Below are 21,420 nucleotides of genomic sequence, written 5' to 3' on the forward strand. Positions count from 1 at the left end.
TTCCGATATTTAGTACTACCGAACCAAATTATCACAATATTACAATTTATCTCGAACCTCAACTTCTCGTCACAGAGGACCACAATTCACAAGGTTTTGAGGATCATTCTTTAATTAAATATTATAAACTATTACAAAAATGCATTTTATTGAGTACACAACGACGGTCCAAATGGGTGATTAAACCGCAATACGCATTACATCCAACATATGCGGACCATACCGAAATGAAATGTGCATCATGCTAATGGAAGGTGCAAACTACATCTCTAACCACCAAAATCCACTTAACTGTGAAACAAAAATTGATCGCAAAAGTGGTGAGGCAGAAAGGGATAGATTATTGTTTTTGCTACCGATTAAGTACAACATTTTATCAACGAACAACGGCACCGTACAACAGCGCACTGGAGTTGGCTGGTGGCTGCGAAATGTTCCGCTCTCCATTCGCTTGCGTTTGAGGTGAAGTAAGATCAATTACGGCACGGAAGCTTATTTTTCATTTGCCATTTAATTGAACGGTAAAATAAAAGAGCCCGTTTAAATGCTCTTTCGCTGTGGGTTGCATATGTGTTGGAATTTGAGCACGTAGTTTGCAGGAACAAAAAATGTTGATCTTGTCCATCCCGCCCTTTGTTGAATGAGAAATTCTTTGGGAAGTGCAGCAGAAAGGTACCATCGAAACACATCGCCAAACAGGGTTGCCGGGTTGGCATTGACTGGGGCCAAACAAAAATGCATTCATATCCTCACGTTTCGCAGTTGCGGAACTGGAAGTTTGGTTAGTTTGGTGGCTTTCAATCCCTTACCTGTACCATTCGACGTGGGTCTCTTCAGACGGTTTGCCATCGCTGCCGGTGACTTCGGTGATGGCTTCCTGGCTTGAGTGACATTTGAGCGAAATGCTTCCACGATCCGGATCGTGCTTGAGCAGCTGAACGACCGGTGCTGAAATTCCTGTAACGACACAAGGTGAAGAAGGAAGCGAAATGTAAAAAAAGCTACGAAAAAAATCACGTGTATTGCATGGTGATATGAGTTATGTTTCGTTTTTTGCTGTTGTTTGCAGAACACTGAGTACAAGTTTCGTTTTAAGTTGTTTGCTTCGATACCACAGCCCCAAAAATCCGTATTTTTTAGGTCAATCGCATATTAATGTTTGAACGAACTTCCACAAAATAATGGTTTAAACGTGAACGCAATCCATGCGAGTGCTCCACACGATAATGCGACGTGACGAATGTTTCTCCTACCACTCTTATTTCCTAAACTCGCATAACAGTAAAACATAGAGCGAATACAAACTTGGTACAAAATCAATAAACAAACTGCTCTAAATCTCCTGCCTTTTTTTTTGGTAGATAATTGAACTCCAAGCTGCTCCCCGGTCGGGGTTCCGGAGTGATCAGAATCGAAATGATCTTGTCGCCCATCCCCCCACACTCCCAAGGAGCGATAATGCGCCAAATCTTTTGGGACGAAAACCACGGAAGACCTACGACCCCGTTCGAAGACAATAGCCGGCGTACGGATAACGTAGGGAAGCATCTTAATGGACCTGAAACACACTGGACCACATTTCTGCCAGCCATGTCTCAATGTCCTTTCGATCTAATCCTTAAATTTGGAAAAACAGTGACAGAAGGCGCAGGGGCAGACCACAATCTTGGCCGGCATGTTTATCTCCTTTGTGTGCCGTTGTGCAAAGTCTGCCCAATTGCTCCGTTTCGCACAGCGCAGTCGGGAAAGTTGTGTTTTCCCAGGTCATAAAAAGTTACGAGTTTTCTTTTGTGTCCATTTGTGCGGAGTGTGGCGTATTTTTGTCTTCATCCCTCTAAACAACTCCAATCCGGATTGGAAGGATTTCCAGTCTATGTCTGGACCATTCCGACATCTTGCAGAAGCACAGCAAAGCGACTGGAAATAATTGGGTCGTGAAGAGTAATCGAACAGTTTACGAGCCAGTGTTGGCCACATCGATAAGGGCCGAAGATGTTTTTTTCTTTTGCCCGAAACTATCGATTGTTTCTTCCTGAACACGCCCCGCGCGTGTTAAGAGTCTGAATATTAATATTTAAACTTTTGATGAAGATGCTGCAAGTACAGTCGTCTTTGTGACTCTCAACAAAGCTGGAGCACATTTGTGAACGACTTTCGCCTCACACTCAAACGGAATGACGAAAGCACTCAGTAAAGCTCGTTTGTTGCGGTACGGTACGTAACGATGAGATTACATCGATAAACGCTGTACCAAAAGTTGGACTGCGGTGTCGCTACCGGAAGAATTATCGGGCCCAAAAGTTGTAATGACATGAAATTTAATTCAATAGCTACTCGTAGACAAAACTTCCCAGCCACCCCACTAGTCACGCTCTCACCAGGTGGAGAAGCCATTCTTCCAGTTTTGTTACGTTTTATCAGTTGTGATTTAGTGCTGACTTTAGTAATGAGTGCACCATGAAGTTTAATTGAGGTCAGTTCGATCGAGTAACTCAGGTTCAGTGCGACTCACCAAGCACACCGATAATGAAGGAAACGGAATTGCTCATTTGGACGAGTTGGTGCAAGAAAGACGAGTAAGGTAATTCAATAAACAAAGTTAGCTCCACGCAGTGGAACGAATTGTGCCACAGCTGAAAGATTTGTGTGATTGAATGGAATTCGTTTAATTACCCTAGTCTGGAGAGGGAGGCGAGTGGGCAGTATGACAGGGAACTTACTCCAGCCACGATTGTGGAACATCCAATACTGTTTAATGAGACGGAACAAACACTAATTTGGGCCTTGACGTTGGGTGGGCCATTGTGGAAGGCAACTAAAACTGTAGCTTGTAGTAACCGATTGAGTAGCAGAGCTTTTGCAACTTTCGCTGAGAACGTAGCAAAACGTCGAAAACGAAGTAGTCCTTGGCGAAGTTCTAATTGCTTCCTTGTGGTAAATATGTTTGTTGAATCGAACAACAATTCCACACCACTTAATGGTTACGATGGAAGAAGATAGAAAGCGAATAGTCAAGTGGGTATTCCTCTGTAATGGCGTCATTGGCGATTGAAATGGCTTATGCGCTTTATTTGCTTGTCATAAATTACTACCCAAGTTGTCTGCCATCGATCACCACGAGCCTAAGACCACGATTTGCTGGGAAAATTGGAGCATATCGCTTGCATTAATATGCATCCGGCAACTTCATCCTATTGATGTGGCCAATCAAACACCAATCTACACACACATGTGGCCCGCCACATAGATTGTACCATTCGCTGTTATACGAGTGTCATAAATTAATGTTCCCAGATGCCATCGGACGGTACGAAGATCGCTATCGAAAAAGCCCATCCGGTCGTGACCCGCACTGCTCGCTGTACTGCTCTGCTATGCGGCATTTTCTCCATTCATCTATCCACCAAAACATTGTCTCTGGGTGGGTCCTGAGAGGAGTGATTCAACTTCGAAGGTAATCCGACGATATCAATCTTCCCAGTGGCCACTGTCGTCGCGATTTGTCCGGCGAGATATGTGCATTCTAGTGTGGAAGTATGCAAAAGCAACCTCTAACTCCTACCCTGTCCAGCCCGGTGGATATTCTGCATATTCTGCTTTCTCCACAGACAATAAAGAACCCATAAATCTCTGGCGCGCACACACACCCAGGACGAGAGTGCCGTGTCCCCGGCCGTCATTCTGCTTCATTTTGGCGACTTTAGCTCTCTTTTCCCACATCCCTGCATCGTGTGCCATTCGGTAGGGGCTAAAGTAACGCCAATGCCTGCCCGTTCCGTTGCGCGACGAGGTGATTCACATTGTGCAGTATATGTATTCTTGTTAAGGACAACGTTGTACATAAGCTTCTTTCGTCTCATGTGAAACAAAAGTTTTACGCGTTCGGGGCCATTATTAGCCTGAACCTACACGAACGCGCCGACAGTGAGCATTGGTGGAAAACTCTCTCCAACCCGATCGCCTCTAATCTTATAATGTTGCATCACAAAGATATTCTGGTAGGTACCAGTCACCGTGCCCCAAACGAGAGTCCCCGTTGATTAAGAGATAAGTTCGCAACGCCCGGTTTGTAGTAAACTCGCCACCTAACATAATGCAAGACTAATTATAACCCACAAAAGTTTGCCTTTCATGACCGAGGACACATATGCAACAGCAGAGTTTGGTACTTCGGGTGGAGTGCGGATGACGCACACGGAGGACTGCCATCGCTTGCCAAAATAAAAGGAGCAGGATGGAAGCGAAACTTGCTAGACATCTGACCTGGAAAGTGCAGTCGCCGAGAACTAAAGGCGGAAACTTTGCAGACTGTTGTAGTGGAGCGCTAGCTAAGAGCAAAAAAAAAACTTTGCAATGGAACTACAATCATTCTCACTTCCTATGGGGCGTTTCCCTCTTCTACGGGAGGGATCCGTAGCAGCTGGTACGGATGATGAATTTTCGGTGCGCTGAGTGGAGTTTGCACTTTCGAGCTGGCCAGTTGTACCACCGGTGCCAGGTTATTGCTACTGGCTGATGATGAGGTTGATGACAAGTAGTAATTTAGTTGTATCTCTGAAAAACCACTATCCAGGATTTGATTGGAAAACGTGGAAAAGAGCTAACAACAAGTCTAATTGACAAACACGGACTTGTCTTAGTCCGTGTCCTTGCGTGTGATGATGCACACTTTATGAAAGACCATAATGTTGAAGTACCATAAAGTACCTGTACACGGCTTTGAACGTCGTGTTCCTATTCGTAATGCATCAATAAACATCGCATTAAATGCATCAGCTTTAAGGACTCCCGGTGTGTGCATTAGCTTGTTCACTCCTTCGTTATGACACCTGTCAATGTGACGTACCGGTATAAGGAGGTGTTGAGAACGGGATAATCCTTTTGTCTAAGCACACCCAAGACAGGCACCGAACAAAACACAAAGCCCCATGTGCCGGGGAATTACCTCCAGCTTGAAGGCGGTGGAGGCAGTGAGACATAAAAGGCCCGTTTAGATCTGGGAGTGTGCGCATCACTTGAAACAATGCAACTTCTGTAATCGCCAGATAAAACACGACACATCCACATCGTAACGTAGTGCAGGGTACGCCACTGCACAATCAAACAGGATGGCTGGCGTTTGATGTCTCGAAATGCTGTGGCCAGCCGGCAGGGGGAGGTGAGAGGTGTTCGAGTGTAGAAATGCGGAAGCAGATGCATAATGCGATGACAACGACAATTCATCACACCTCATGCGTAATTGTCATGTTTTTTATGTATCTTGGGCGTTACACATATGCACGTCGACATATCCTGTGAGTATCTTTAACACAAAACTGTACTGAAGGTGCTACGTGCCGCTAGATCAAAAAGACGTTGCAGTTCATTTGCTGAAACACTCTGGACGCTTTTGCAGAGCAATGTATATAATTTCATGCTCCCTACATTAAAGCTGGATGAAAGAGGTAGCACGAAGAAGAATGAATAGTAATATTAACAGTGTGTTGATATTAATAATAAATATTTACTAACTTCGGTTGTGCTCCTAGCTAGCAGAATCTAAAGTGCATTGCAGGTGCATTATTTATCAATAGGAGTAGAATGATCAATAGCTGTACAATGTATTTGAATAGGAATTTGTTACGCCTTTCTCTTCAGTTCGGAATTCCTGTCCGTAGAGACGGGAACACCCAAACACACCATCAAACATGGGTTTCAAATTATGCGATACTACACCCTTCGCATCCTGATTAATACAAAGTCAATTCTTCGCGAACGCATGTGTACAAGCGTTTTACCTTCGCAGTCGGTTCTTCGGCACCAATTCGTTAAAAGCGTCTTAAAACCAATCGTCAACGGCAGCAACTGCAGCCAGTGCTTGGTGCTTTTGTTTGATGAGGTGTTGAACATAAGTAATCTCGTGTGTGAAGATCAAACAAAGCGGCTCGAGCCAGACCCGCGATGCAAAAAAAAAAACACACACACAAAAACCGTCTTTACGCAGGGAAAATCTCGTCATTATTGATGAAGCGCATAAAATGCAAATGCAATGTAGCGCGGTGGTTTTGTTCGTCGAATGATGGCCAGGAGGTTGTGGCGACGTTGAAGGCCCCTATGTATGCTGTTGTAAGCGCGACTGTGGTGAAGTATTTGCATACTCATACTAATGCGTTTAATTCAGTACAAAATGTAATGCGATATTTACTGAGTTTGTGTATGCCCACCTGGACTGGTGATTTCCCTGTGGCGGAAAGCAGTGAAAAATAACATAATTTTAGGGCTAGCAGTCGCGTGGAACGTCAATTGAATGTCATGCCAATTCTTTCAATACGTCAAAGGTGTAAAATTGAAATTCTTTTAGAAAAATCAACCTTAACAGCGTGATGCTGTTTCGTTATACGGTTCTCCACTCATCACTCGTTGGCCAAACGGTACAGAACAAAAATTTGCATATGCAAATCGAACGAACCGGTCGTCCTCGCTGTCGGGTTAACACCGATCCTACACTCTTCTTTTTTCTGCTTCGGTTCCGGAAAACGACAACCTAGCAGGTCGTTGTATAAAGACCCCAACGCGCTTTATTCTTTTCTTTCCCGCGCTGCAAACCCCGGATGCATTTTCCTGCAGCATGTGAGTGCATTCCGGAGTACAACCAATAGCGTTGCTGTTGGCTTGGATCATTACGCTTCGAAGGTGTGCTTAATAAGTGTGAACAAGATTTCACTTCGACGCTGTTGTTCTTGTGAGCGTTCTCTTCTTCATTTCTCGCACCTTCGTTTCGGTGAGTTTGTATGGAAGAAATGTCGTGTAGATGCACATTAATTAAAAAGCAAAACAATGTTGTATTTTTTCCGTTCCTTTTACAAATGCACTATATTTCGCCGATATCAGTAGCATCGGTGGCCGATCAGTGAGTATTCATAAAATTTTAATTATCATCGAACGGTAAAATAATTTAAAAAAATCTAATTAAACAGGAAAAAAGCTCACATTAAAAGCTTTTCTTAATCTACGGCACTCCATCCTTTTCCAACGGATACCGGAACGGAAAAGCTTCCATTATTCATGCTACTGATCGGATTATGTCTCCTGGGATTACGTTCGTACTTCAGAAATGGCATCCCGTCTTCATTGCGCACTCCGGATGGGATGCCAAATATTAACGATTAAGTAATCAACTTAATTGAAGTAAAGTAAGAGCTTTCCTCTTGCACTAATCCTTTGCTTTTCTTCCATTTTTCGCTCTGGCGCTATGAGTGGGTAAACAAAAATAATTTCCAACCACAAAACCTGTCCCTTCCGCCTTCCTTCCGCCGGTTCCTGTTGGCACTTGTTGACCGGCGCCGGTAATAAATGGAGTCTGGGTCAGGCATCGCATTACCCCGGCTGCCGAACGTATCCAGTTGCCGTTGGGATATGGTTGTAATACAGCACAGCGAGCGAAAAAGGATACACATTTTCCCACCCAACGGCGGTAAGGCCATGGAAAACGTCTTGGAAATAACTTCACTACCGACAGTATCCGGGAACGGAGCAATGACGGACGGTAGTACATTATCCACCGGTCAACATGGAAACCAAATCCTGTCTGACGAGCGAGTCTGCAGTGGTTACAGGGATAAAATGTTTCCGCACCGGATGGATTGTTGTGGAATGCGCTTTTTCCGACGCCTGGCACAAGGATTTCGCTGCGAGAAACTTCCATTATGCTTGCTGAAGCACCTCTTCCCGTGGGTAATCCAGCGCCAGAAGAAAAACGAGTAGGTTAATTAAGAGCAACTACACAACTCCGTCAAGGAACCCAACCCGGAAGTGCCAACCAAACCGAACCCTTCTTTTCCTAGGATTCCTCTCTTATTCGACACTAAGAGCTTGCAGCGCTGCGAAAGTTTTTGGGCGAAAGGATGAACAATAATTTTGGGAAAGTCTTTGTTGACCTCGGAGCAAAAAAGGGTGGCGACCTGCCGGTGGTATGCGACTTTTGGTTGCAAGGGCTAATTGGTTTGCTAATTGTTCAATTAGGTTATCCTTGTTGAACCAATGTTGCCGCCATTTGCCGTATCAAACTAGACGTTGGTGAGAGTTTTACAATTATTCTTTATGTTTGCTTACAAACGTATACATCATGTGACACAATTGTAATGTAAAAGTTGAATAAAATTCAAGAAAAACCCAGAAAATCCCGTCCAACAACTTCAAGGATGCAGTGTCATAAAAAAGAAGTTTGTAGACGATAAAATGTTATCGTTTTAGTTCTTCTTAGCCATTAGCTAAACACATCCCGCTGGTGAATTTATGCAACGCCAGCTATTTGCAATTAGTGAGTGTTGCTGAAACGCATCCGGCCAATCTCCAATACTCCATCTCCGGACAGCAGATCCCAACCTGGTGATACCGCTAATCATTGTGTTGTGGTTTTGTTTGCTCTCTTCGCGTTCAAACATCATAAACTGTTCGGTGAACAAAATTCATTCGCCTGCCCGTGCGTAATTAGCCCATTTTCACTAATCACCTCATCCCCTGATTGCGGAACAGGAAGACTGGCGAGGAATTAGGATTCGAGTAAATTGATCCGATATTCTTCATCGATAGTGGAGCATAAAATCCACGTACGGGTTTGCTGGTTGCTCCAGAAACTCCTTTGGAAAGGGGGGAAAGGTTTGTGGAACATGTGGGACATGGATGTGTTTATTAACATCACACGTATTACTTACACTGCACACTGGAAGAGTCTTCTCGGAATCGTAACAGAGATCGTATCCTACCGGTGTGAGGTGAAATGTTCAAGGGTAAGTCAAGCGTTGTGACTGTCGAAATCGAAGACTTTGGGTTTTATGTTTGCGCAGCATTTACATGATGGGGATGGGTAAAACCATTCACAAAGATCACCATGACTTGCTCATTAAAATATCACCTCTCACCTCGTGTGCTTTTCCCACCCAATTCCTGGGCTGTGGTTTTCGCTGTCGCTGTAAAATATTCACCCAAATGGGACGAGAGCCGTAAAATGGAAATATCTCTTCCAAGCAAAGTTTCCGATTCCGTTCTCACAACTCGCACCCAAAGAAATCAATTTCCGTTTCAGGTCACCCACCACTCTGCTGTCGCTGTGTTTCAATGGGACACAAGCATTGGTTTAATAATTTCCTGCATTTCCTGGGTCCCCGAGAGTCGGTGACGCTTTTCAATTACACCCATCCCATTCAATGTTGCAACCCACACGGTTCAAAAGTTCGCAAACAGGACAAACAACTCAAGTGAAAACAAAAATAAACAGCAGAAAAATGCTAAAAGAAATCATCGCAAATGTGCGCTCCCGTGCCATTGATGATGAAAATTATGCCGTTCGCGTTTTCGGGCGGATTTCTGTCTGTGCGGTTAGGAATGTGACATTTTAATGCTTGCCGTAAAATCTCAGCTGAAGTTTTCGCCGAATCAATCAGAAAGGGACGCTTGGAGAGGATGAATAGAATATGAATATCAGTATCGGAGGACTATCGAGCTCCATTGCCGAAAGTTATTCTTTTTTTTGTGGCTTTTGAGTACGTTTGCACGTGTTCTGGGCAAGATACCCAAATTGTATGGTGTGCAAACATCAAAGACCATTTTTTCTGCATACGGCAGGCCGCTTTATTTCGCAACTTGGAAATCAAACGTCGTCATCAAAAGCATCTGGGGTGAGTAAGCATCTCGATACTTGGCGTTAACCACAACTCGATGGCTGCTCGTAACGCCCTGCAATTTGGATGCCCCGGGCAGAAGATATTGATGGCTGGAACCACCGCCGCAGATAATAAACATGTCATTAGATGGTCAAATCGAAACCACCGCTTAGCGGGAACCATGTACCACACCAACTAATGTCAATTGTGTATCCTTCAAAGCGACCATCAACAACCACAGCCCGCCCATCACAAAGACGTCCGACATCTTCATCTTCGCCAACGATGCAGCAACATGCAACAAAACCCCATTGTCGCCAAATGTCTCAACATACCAACAAGACATTATAGGAGAAAACCGTCCACCACGTACCCACTCCCGCCACTCCCCGGCCACTATCGCAAATCGCCAATGGATGTTCCATGTTCTACAGCAGCGGCGTTCTCGTCTTCGTTTGCGTCTTTTCGCAGCGCGCTCATTGGCGTTTAGGCTTGAGGATGTCGGCAATGAGCATTCAATCGTACGAGACACACCATCCTATCTGCCGTCCTCCTACCGCACACCCTAGCCGGGCCATTTCCATCAACTGAAGATGTCAAGCACCGTCGACACAAGATGCCGCCATGACCGGGAACGGTTCAACAGTGTGTTCGTCCTCCTTAGCTCCAGTGCTCCACACTCAGCTGGCAAGGATTGCACCGTATCACCCGGCAGTAAGCGGGTGGTGGAAAATTGAAAATGATTCACGATGGGAAGCCTCCACTTCAACGCAGAGATGTAACTGTTTGTCTGGATGGATCGAAGAGAAGGAGAGTCATAAAAGAAGTTCGCCCTGGTGAATGTGTTCCATGTCAGAGAAAGATGTTATTGACGATAATGAGGGAAATGGCAATGTGTCAGTAGCATTTGGAGACTTACAGACACACACACACCCACACGCACACAGCTTCATTTGCATACCATTAAATTGCAGCATTAGTGCGGTGAACGATTCACATGGCTATGGCTGCATTTTACAGCCTATTCCATCAACGGGTACAATAGGCAAACATGCATTTTTACACTAAATTGCATGTACAACGTTGCGGTAAGTCACTTTTAAGTGGCGTTAAGATCGGTGTCGTTGAACCTGGCTTACTTTACGCTCGTTATTGGTCGAAATAGTCACTCTTGCTCCATGATCAATATCTTATTATTAACATTTTATCACAAATTGAATCTGCATTTGAACCTTACTGCTGATTCATGAGAATATTCAAATAAGTTCACGTCACTTTTGAAATTTTCCTTCAGAACAAAGTTTTGCTCTTCAATACTAATTCTACGAGTATATTCATGATAATTGGATATTTATTCAGAAAAGTTTCCCCAACACTAGTATTACTACAGTTAATGGATTTGCAAACGGCTATTTACTTGTGGATAGAATTGCAATAACTACTTTTACCGTAGATGAAGCTCTTTTATAGGGAAATCTTGATCAAATAGGAGGATTGATACCACAGTACTCCACATTTAGCAACTGTACAAGATAGATCTGTTCGAAACAAATGAGAAATCGCTGAAAATAAGATTATACTATGTATACGCCCCGAATTGCATTTCTTTTTGCACCACGTACCATACGGACATTCTTGCACCTAGAGTGCACAAAGTGCAAATCTGTCTCGCTATACTTTCCCCCTGCTTTCCAATTCTTTTCTGCGCTCAGCATACAACTTTATTTATTGTTGTGCTGAAAAGGCAACAAGAGAGATCCCGCTCGTCTGGTTTCGTCGTGTTTTACTCGCCCACAAAGGGAACTTTTTAAATGAATCTTTAAACAGTTGAAGCAGCGCGCCAAGGAAGCGAATTTTACAGGATGGCCAGAAAGAAAAACTAATCGCACTTGAATGTGTTGCCGCTGTTGCCGGCACGCTTAAACGCTGCAGTGGAGAGTTCAATTGGAAATAAAACTTTTCATCGCTCGTTAAGAGCGCGCGCATTGCAACGGGGAACGGATTTACCTAGGGTCTTCGGAAAAAGATTGCAACATTCCCTGCGCTTGGTGAATGTTTACGCGGCACAAAGCGGCTATTTTGCTGAAACTTTTCACTCCACTGTAGCAATGTAAATAGTACGTAAAGTTACTGTATTGCTGCGAACAACCGGTTCGTAGATACTTTGCTTTAAGAAGTTTATACCCCAACTCAATTAACCGGACCGGGGCGCACTCGACGCATTCTCGTTCGTGCTAAAGCTTACTCCTCTGGTGAAGCCTTTTCGGTCGGTTTGGAAAAGCGATTGCGGCAAGCTTGAAATAATCCAACATTTCGACGAGTGGAGAGTACGTTAAGAAAATATTAACCTTTCTTTCTTTCGTGGAACTGGAAAAAGCTGCGTCGCCTACCCGGCGGTTGGATGTTTTCATTTGCCATTCGCTTCCCTCGCTATGGACATGACGAAAAGGCAACGTTTGCGATGGTTGGCTGCCGGCGATACGAATGATATTTTCATGGATACCGTTCACGCGCGGGAAAGTACACAAGTGGTATGCGCTCGTGCAAAAAAAAAAAAAAACAGTACAAGAAAGAGCAATGGAACAGTTTTGGTGTATTTGTTTAGTTTCATGTGTCTTTTTTTGTTTTTGTGCGCTATCAACCGACCAACCAGGACTGCAGTACTGCACGGGTACTTTAGAGATCTCAAATCGGTTCCCCATGGCTGTTGCGGGAGAATAAATTTGAAGTGGATTTAATTAAAACAGGCAAAGTTTCGCCCGCGGTTCTATGTGGTTGGTACCTTCCTGTGAACCGTGGCACAAGTTTATACATGGAGAGTTTTCCCTGGAACAAAAGGGGCACCTGGGATATTGTGATTGTTAGAGCGCTTCGATAGATGTATGCACAATTCAAAGATGAATAAATGGTTGACGATGCTGCAATATACTTGGTCTAAAGATATAAAGCAATAGAATCGATTACTAGCATGAAAAGTGGTCTGATAGTAAAAAAAACTATGATTAGAACCATTTAACTTTAACAATAACTTGACTCTAGAACATTTGGATCAAAAACTTACACAATTGATTACATAAAAAAGACTTCATCCCTTTAAAAAAAATAATAATAATTCATATTTACAAACTGCATTTGTTGTTCCTGTACAGTATGCATTGTTTACAGAGTGAACCAATGGAACAGCAAGTGCGCACGGTCATGCCATACGCGTTCACATCAGGATCAGCTGTAATTGCTTTGAATTTCCACCGAGACACATAAGTCTGTCTGCACCACACATTAAGAAACCAATCCCGCGTCGCTTGTTCGCGGCGGCATCAGCTTTTGCGTACAAATTTATGCCCCCGATAAAGGAACGAACGATGGTCACGACTCCATCGGGAATTTGCGAGAGGTTTTAGACAGAATTACTTTTGCTGTGTTAGACGGTAATGAAGTTGAAAATTGTTCAATGACTTTTGAAGTTTTGGACTGTTTGGATACTGCGAGATGCAATTGCAAACAGAGGAAAGAGCAAGAAAATATTCACCGAGCGAAAGAAATAACAATCGTAAATATTATTACTTAACGACTCATTTAAAGTTTCTATTCTGCTACGAAACATTTGAGTTAGAATTCCACGTTCTGGTTATTGTAGAGTTCCTTTCTAGATGTCCTTTTCGGTGTTCTCTCATGAGCAAACAAGCTTTCACTGCATTTCCGTTACGGTGCAGCATAATTTCCAATAGTGTTGCACCGCAATGCCGAAAGTTATACACCGATCTTTACAACAAATACACACCACCGTTCGGGGTGCATTCGGTTGTGGCTCGAAATAACTAAAATGGCAACCTAACCCCCCCGTTACATCTTACCAAATCACACATCCGGGCCGGCAGAACAGTTCAAAGCATCGCAACACCATAGACGCCGCCAAACCGGGCGCGGGACAGCGAACTGAAACACCCCAACACGTCTCATAAACATAATTATTTATGATCTACCTTCTAACGTGTGGATGCCATGGAGGGCGAGTGTCATTAATGGATTCTCCTCTGCCAGCTTCAGCTGAAAAAACGTAAGAAGGCAAGGGGTTTTGGGACGAAACGAGCGAAGGGCGTCAGAAGAAAGTTAATAAAAATAAAGGTTGCTGGTACATGGTCCTCATCGCGGTTGTCGCTCCAGTACAGAGCACCAAACATTACCACCCTGCTCCGATGCATCGCTCGGGCGAGTTTGGGTTGTAAACAAACGGCCAGCAAGAACTGTGTGTGTGTGTGTGTGTGCATTGACTGCGAACTACGGGTTTACTGATTTTTCCCCTTTTCTTTTCCAGAACCAGACGCGTAAACTACGATAACAAATTGCAGGCAGTGCCATATTTCCTTCTGCGGTGTCCTGCCTGAACCGTGCAAGGTGATCGTTCGTGTCGGACACACCGGACTGTACGTCTAGAATTTTGAATCTGTAGAAGAAGTTTTTGGATGTGAAATGATTCCATCCACCAAACCCACCTAATATGCAGCCGCTTTTAGCATCACGAGCACCGGGTATCCAAAGATGCATCGTTTCTAGTGACGTCCGAATAGTCGTTGCTGACCGTCCCTGCTGCAATAACTGTCAGTGGCTGAAGGTCCTGGCACTCATGTGGACGGGGCTGGTGTCGAATTACTTTTGCACGGACCGAACCCCAACAGCAAGCCCCGGGACTCTCGAGAGAACACACATACAAAACATCAAAGCCGACACGACGGGTTGAACATCGGAGTAGTATTTGCTTCAGCAACTTCCAGACATTGACGGAATGCCCGGGCTGGGGATGAAGTTTATGTTTGGTTTAAACGGCACAATTTACAGCTGGAATTATACACATATGTTGCCGCACGTTACGATACGGGGTAATCGGAGTATAAACTCCAGACCAGGCCAGAAGGGAAGTTTTACGTTTGTCGGCACAGCCCATATTCTCAGACCCGGTAGAGATCCCAAATGCCGAAATGACTCCATTTGGCGTCGCCTCCTACGGATAGGATTATCGGGTAGCTCCAAACTGGGATAATGGTAGTAGTAGTAAATTAAACATAAACATCCAGTTTTGAGGGAAGAGCTGGAGTGCTGCTGCTATTGCAGGGCTAGACGAATAGAACGACTCGCACATGGAAAGGGGAAGCCAGATATTTTATTGCACTAATCTGTTAAATTATTAACACTCGTGTCGCATCGCGGGAGGTCTAGAATGGGACAAGAAGATACGCAAGATTTGTTTCTATTAACAAGAATTGGCACTTGAATTGCATGGGGATAAAGAGACACACAGAACAATAATGAAGGGTGAGATTCATCTGCTCAAAGAAGCGCATTCAAACGATTCAAACGATTTTTGCATACATATTTAAAGGTTTCTCTAATGTTTTATATGTTTTCCTTCGTTGTTCATTCTACCGTTTCCCGGGTAGAGAGCGTAATTCGACCTCCGTCCTGAGCTGCTTACACTTGATATGCATTGAGTGTACCCATCGGTTTGGATTAATTTCAAAAACGGCCAGTGAAAAAGGCACAAGAAGGACACAAAACCATAGCCAGCCCCAGTATGCCGATACACCGGCTGGCATGATTTTGGCGCGACTGCCACCCGACCATTCGGTGGGATAGTATTTCGTCTTGAATGCAGCTCCTCTCTCTCTCTCTCTGTAATATCTCCGCCTAAATGACCCGTCGAAGAGAACCCGGTGATTAACCCGAGATAATCTTACCAGACATCAAAGTCGAACGGTTTGGAGTTGGGGCAGTACATACATACAGTAGTGGTCTGCAGATCGACTGTACTGACCCGGTACTGACATCTGGTTGAAGTTGCTCGCGTTGGAAGCTTGTGATGTGCAGTTAATGTAAACAATTGGCCGATGCGAGTCGATGCGAAGAAAACCCGCACCAAACAAGGAGGTAGAGCAAGAGTAAATAGATGAGATGAAAGATTTTTCACAGCTGGAAATTATTTAGGCTAGAGTGTAATGATAGAGAAATTTAGTATAATTAAATATGAAGCTACTTTAAATATGAACTGTATACCTCCGTCACCCAATGTTTCATGGAGCAGGAAAAATTGATTTCCACCAAATATTTGCTATTACAAACCGTATATTATTTGCACATTTTATAATTGAACGCTTTGTACTGTCTACACAACTTGGGACTGTATCCCCCAATTACTGGGCACCATTTGCTTGGCACCGGATGCAGAACCCACGTAGTAGCACCGATCAAGGTGCAATCTAGCTTGATCGTTGTTAAAATCGCTGTTTATCGCTGCGTTTTACGATCAGCCTTCCATATACATCCACTTTGGGAACATTTTTATTGGGTGCCATCGAACGTTTGGCGGTACGTAGCTTCCCATAGACCGCAAAGGAAAACTCGCACAAAATCGTTAACGCATTAACGAGCCTCCGTGTTTCTTGTCAAGCCGGTTCGCTCGCTTGATCACTCGCCCGCTAAGTGCAGTTAAACCGACACTGGCAGTAAAAGACGGGAAAAAGGGAAGATGTAAAATTTACGGCTTTCCCATATCGGACCAACCGACAGGACGGTTTGGTGATGACTTGATGGCGATTTTTGAACGAAGCGTTTGCTGCATCAAAGTCCGACCACCTGATACCATGGGAGCATTTTTATCGGCTTCCTGCACTACTTTCGCAGTCATGTTTAATACCTTCCGCCAAGTGCTGTAAACGTTTGATTTCAGGATTTGAAGGATCGTAAAAATATGTTCAAGGAAAGCATAAGCTTGACCAGGTTCGACAGATGTGAAATACTTTTCTAACGTTGTTGTTTCTGTTGACAAAGTGAAGCAAGCTAAATGAACAGAAAGAAATGTTTTTAAAAGACTATTTTTTCAACCGTATAGCTTAGCTCCAAATTCCACCGGATCAGATCAGTCAGATCCGCCTCATTCACAACATCTCTGTGGCAAAAGTCACAGAACAAAGGCAGCTTCGTAAACCTACATAAAGTCATGACAGCTCTTGGACACGATACCAGGTTGCAAACATGACCATAACTTTAATTATTTTGCATTAAATTAAGAATCTTGCAGATATCATGTACATTAAAGTGCATCGTTCGGAAAATTATCTTGCAAGCTCATTAAAGCTCCAGCAATCATCGCAAGCCTCACCATATTAAGGCAGGCACCATGAAGCTGATCCGAGTACGGACACGCAAGACAGCCAACTTCAAAAAATTAATTCTTCCAAACCAATTAACAGCATTTAGCGCATATCAAATCGATGCAATGACATCGTGCTCGATTTACTTTTTTGCCCGTTCGGGCGGAGTGGCATTCAACGGCGGTCACTCAAGAAACAAGCTTCATCTTATCGTCGAAACCAATCAACAGGTTCTCTTTGGATATGTTTCCCTGCTCCTTTCTTAAAGGTTCCATTTTCATCCTTTTCGTTGATGTGGAATCCATAGAGAGAACCCAAAGCAAAACAGCCCCACCTGGGGTTTTTTAAAGCTTAAGTTAGCTCTCTGTCTTGCAGATTGATTCCATGATGAAAAAAAAAACTTAATTTCAGGCGGGGACATTACAATTTGGATATGATATTAGCGATGCGCCTTTTGCCTCTTTTCGACCATTGTTGCTTTATGAAACGCGCATGAAGAGATAGTGTGAAAATTTTATGCGAATAAAGAGAAGAATAACAGGGGTGTATGAGAAAAAATGGAGAGTGAAACGATAAAGAGATAGCGTGTCGGGCGCTCTAGTGGATTTTGCGTTTTGATGAAGAACCACCAGCCAACACACGATCAACAACAACAAAGCGAAGTTACCACGCACACATTGGAACGAATTTTAAAAGAAAACCAAATCTTCCATCCGTCCCATGGAGGCCCCAAGAATGCGCCCACTTTCCGCCCATGTCCCTGTACATGCCTGCGACCAACTCCGAACGGGACGGGGTCAGAACCAAAGAGTCCGCACATTAGCGCAACAGTTCATTTGAAGTGGTAAAGGCAAGATTACGAAAAGCGGGCCAAAAACAAGAAGATAGTCCGGTTTGCTCTGGAGGCTGTGCAAAATCTTCGCCCCCTTTTCGTGTTCTACGTTTGATATTTACGCTTTTATTCTTTCCTCGGAGATCCTGCATGCCCTGAGGAACGTGAGAAACGATCGACAGCAGGGAGAGCAAACCGACCAAGCTGAATGCAGCAGCGAGCAGAAGGAAGAACAAGAGCAGCGAGAAGGCTATAAAGCAGATAATTCGCAAATCGTCGAACGAAGCATCAGAATGCCGACCTGAACCTTTCAATGAGTGGGATAATCGATGAAGTAGGGAGGCACTGGGAGAGAGCTTTTTGAAGGAAGAAAAAGGGCAAAGAGCTTAATCCGCCGGGCTTGACGGGAATGAGCGGTGGATGATATCGCGATTCAAATAATAATAAAAATACCTGTATTTGCTCTTTATCTCGTTTTCCATTCCACCGGCATCGGATCGGGCGTTTTTGATACACAGTGGTTGTAAGTGGTTAGGTGGTCATAATTTTAACTAAATGATTAACTAACCTATCGTTACAGTGTAGGGACGTATTTGAAGGGAATATATTTACAGAATGTATAGGGCTTTAAGCGTTTTTAATTGATGATCACTTTACAAAACATCTGAAAGGCCTGGATTCAATAGCTATATCAGTTCGTACTACGATATAGATATAGAAAAGTAAAAGTAGTTTTAGCGTTAAATGTGTGCTAAGTTAATTTAATTGAACAACAAACTTGTGATGTTTACCTTTGTAAAGTTTAGACCAACAATAACCATTTTCTTAACCCATTGTACGAAATAGAACGATGCACACACAATTTAAGCATAGGGCGATATAGTCGCTCGATCGCTCGGATTGAACGGAAAATCCAACCGTTCCTCAGGCCTGTTCGCGGGTTTTGCAAAAATTGTTGGCCCGAAATACACCGGACAGGGAACGCAAAAATGGCATCATCATCATCATCATCATCACCACCATCAGCGCCGGCAGCAGTAACCTCATCGGGGGTTGATATCTTATCCGCCGTATCCTGGTGCCACAGCGACCCCGCTCGGAAATGCTTTTAAACGTAGGTGCTGAAAGCAACTAATGACTTTAAATTATTATCTTGTCCTCGTGCCTCCTGCCATGTCCCACAGACGCCGTCTTTGCATGCTTAGAACCGGCTACATAATACGGGGGGGCTTATTGTGGAAGGCTTTCTGTGTTGTGCTGGATGATCGTTTCTTTGCTAGCGTAACGACAACAGGTTTTCTCGCAGGCGGTGAGACGCGCTGGATCATTTTCTTATTTCACTTTAGTGGTTTTTTGTGGACTGCAAGTCTGCACCACTGATAATATTATTGAATGGTTTGCAAAAGGAAAAAGGAAAAGAGGTCACCAGCAAAGTTGGTTCCTAATCTGCTCCATGGTCTGATGCGTTCCGCACGAATAATTGAGATTCGGCAAAACAATCCCCAATCGTTTTTCGTCTCTCCAAAAGAGCACTCCTGCCGAAAGAAATGTCTTTCCATTCTCAAGGGGGTTCTCCAACCCGGTCGCCTTTTTGTTTAATCCGTTGTTTTTCGTGTATATCTTACTTCGCACATTTCCATGCAACCGGCAAACGCCCACCCTGTGGCATTCAGCCGTCCGCGATGTGACTTTAATTTATTCGTAGATAATAACGGCCGTTCGTGCAGAAGAATTGGACGCGGTCCAAAATGCCGACACCAAGCACACACACACAAACCTAGAGTGGTTCGGTTGGAGATCGACCCTTGCCTCGCGGTCGGCCATTCTCGAAATTCAACATCTTTTTTTATTAAAATTATAGAACTCGGTATAATTTCATCCCTCCGAACCCATGAACCACACCTTTTCCTTCATTCGAATTCCACCCCCTAAACTAACCCCGGGAAGAAATGTTGCGAGCCCCGAAATACGCCGATTCAGCACAGAAGGAATACAATGAAACTAATGGTTCGTTCGAAGGCGGCATTTCGGCCTGCAGCGAGCTTGGAATGCAAAAAAGGGCTTTGGCCCATCATGCTCACCACCACCCACACTGTGGAACGGCTTGGAGGCAAAAACTATCGAATGTTTCGAGGCTGGAGAGCGTTTGTTAGTATTTTTTATTTCGCTTTCCATTCGTAACATTTCTTTTTGCACGTAAACAGCGGTATACATAATCCAAATTAAAAAAAAAAAAACAACAACAACAAGCCAAATTCCGTGGTTCTTTTGAGTGGTTTAATTTGACGTGTAATAAAACGTTGCGCGAATGAATGAACAGCTTATCAATGGTTCAGTGCTCAATTTATGTTCGGAAACATGCTTATGCAGCAATGTGTAAAACATGCAGCATATTGAATGAAACAGAAGAATAAACCGCCTCGTTGTATTCATAACCTCGCATTCTGTCTAAAACAGAGGTTTCCAAACTGAAGTAGCGACGCTATTGCTAAAGTTAGGAATAATTAGGAAACTGTTTTATTCACATAAAGTTATATTATTTCCAAACCTTTCAACCACTTATAACTGGTATCACAAATAAGACTATAAAGCATGAATGTTGATGGGCCGTAAGTTACTGTAAGTTCAGACTCAGATAAAGTCTTGTCATCTTGCTTTTAGATGTACTGCGAGTGAAACTAAAACTTTCTCAAAATCAACTATAATTTTGTGGAAAACAGCCAACATCATATGCTCTATATGAAGGAGCAAAACCATTAGTATAGTGAGTTGTGCAAATCAATCATTTGTGACAGTTGTATCACATTGAAATGCCATTAATCCGTAACTCACCGTAAAATAAACACAAGTATCCTGCATTGTGCTCCCAGTGCCATGAAGTTGCCCAACTTACCTGCAAAATACAAAAAAAAAACAATACCATTTTTAATAAATGTCCGCAAGCACAAATGTCGTCTAGACGCATTGAGATATAAAACATGCATAGAAGAATCTTCTTCTTCTAGTACCAACAATGCGGCGGCACCCGAGCTGCTTAACCCTTTAGCCTGCTGCTCAATGCACACCGCTGAACAGCCTAATAACATGCTCTAATAATCGGCATGAATAAAACATCGCCCGCTCGTAGCCATTAATTCATTCCGAGTCACGTCAGAACGTTCGTGCGCGATCTTCGCGAAATACCGTCGCAGCAATGATACGCGATGTATGTAGATGGCAATATAATTTTGTGGAAAACATAATCTCGGTGTAAAATTACATACGCGAGCAGGGCGCGGGACCTGATGAGGAGGGATGTGGTGCAGTTGACATCAGTTGAATGTGACGTGAATTGAATGTCTTATTTTCACTGTTGTATCTCGGGTTTTTTTTTTACTCCACTCACCGGTGTGTTATATTAGGGCCGAGCCTCTACAGTGCGGTATGATGATGATGAATAGGTTCCCTTTCAGATTGATGAGCTGGATCATTTATTTCGAGTATTGCATTGTAATGCGTGGAGCCAATCTTTTTTTTTTCTTTAAATGACTAGCTGCTGAAGTATATTCATTGCCTCGCAAACTTAAATATGTTTTATTCGTGGCAACATACTCTTTCAAAACACACAAAACCAACCAAACTCGCGCACATATTCCAGTATCCTGGCAAGCATGACCTGCTGCAGCAAATGCATCCTCCTGGCGGATGTTTCTTGCTTGTTGCGTCCAATTGCTTACCATCATATCGAGTGGCCATTGTTGGGGAACAATAGATATTGCGAGCATTAAAAATTAGCCTCGTCGCAACAACCTTTTCTTTTCGT

General features: G+C 43.7%; 1 protein-coding gene across 1 annotated transcript in view; it reads right to left on the reverse strand.

The window, feature by feature from the left end:
- LOC128718974 (tyrosine-protein kinase-like otk) overlaps positions 1 to 21,420 on the reverse strand; it is a 44,702-nt gene that overhangs the window by 4,467 nt on the left and 18,815 nt on the right. Inside the window, exon 4 of the mRNA XM_053812592.1 lies at positions 810 to 957. Coding sequence (XP_053668567.1) covers positions 810 to 957 — 148 coding nt within the window. The remainder of the gene's footprint in view (positions 1 to 809; positions 958 to 21,420) is intronic.

The sequence above is a fragment of the Anopheles marshallii genome, chromosome 2, assembly GCF_943734725.1.
Source record: "Anopheles marshallii chromosome 2, idAnoMarsDA_429_01, whole genome shotgun sequence".
NCBI lineage: Eukaryota > Metazoa > Arthropoda > Insecta > Diptera > Culicidae > Anopheles > Anopheles marshallii.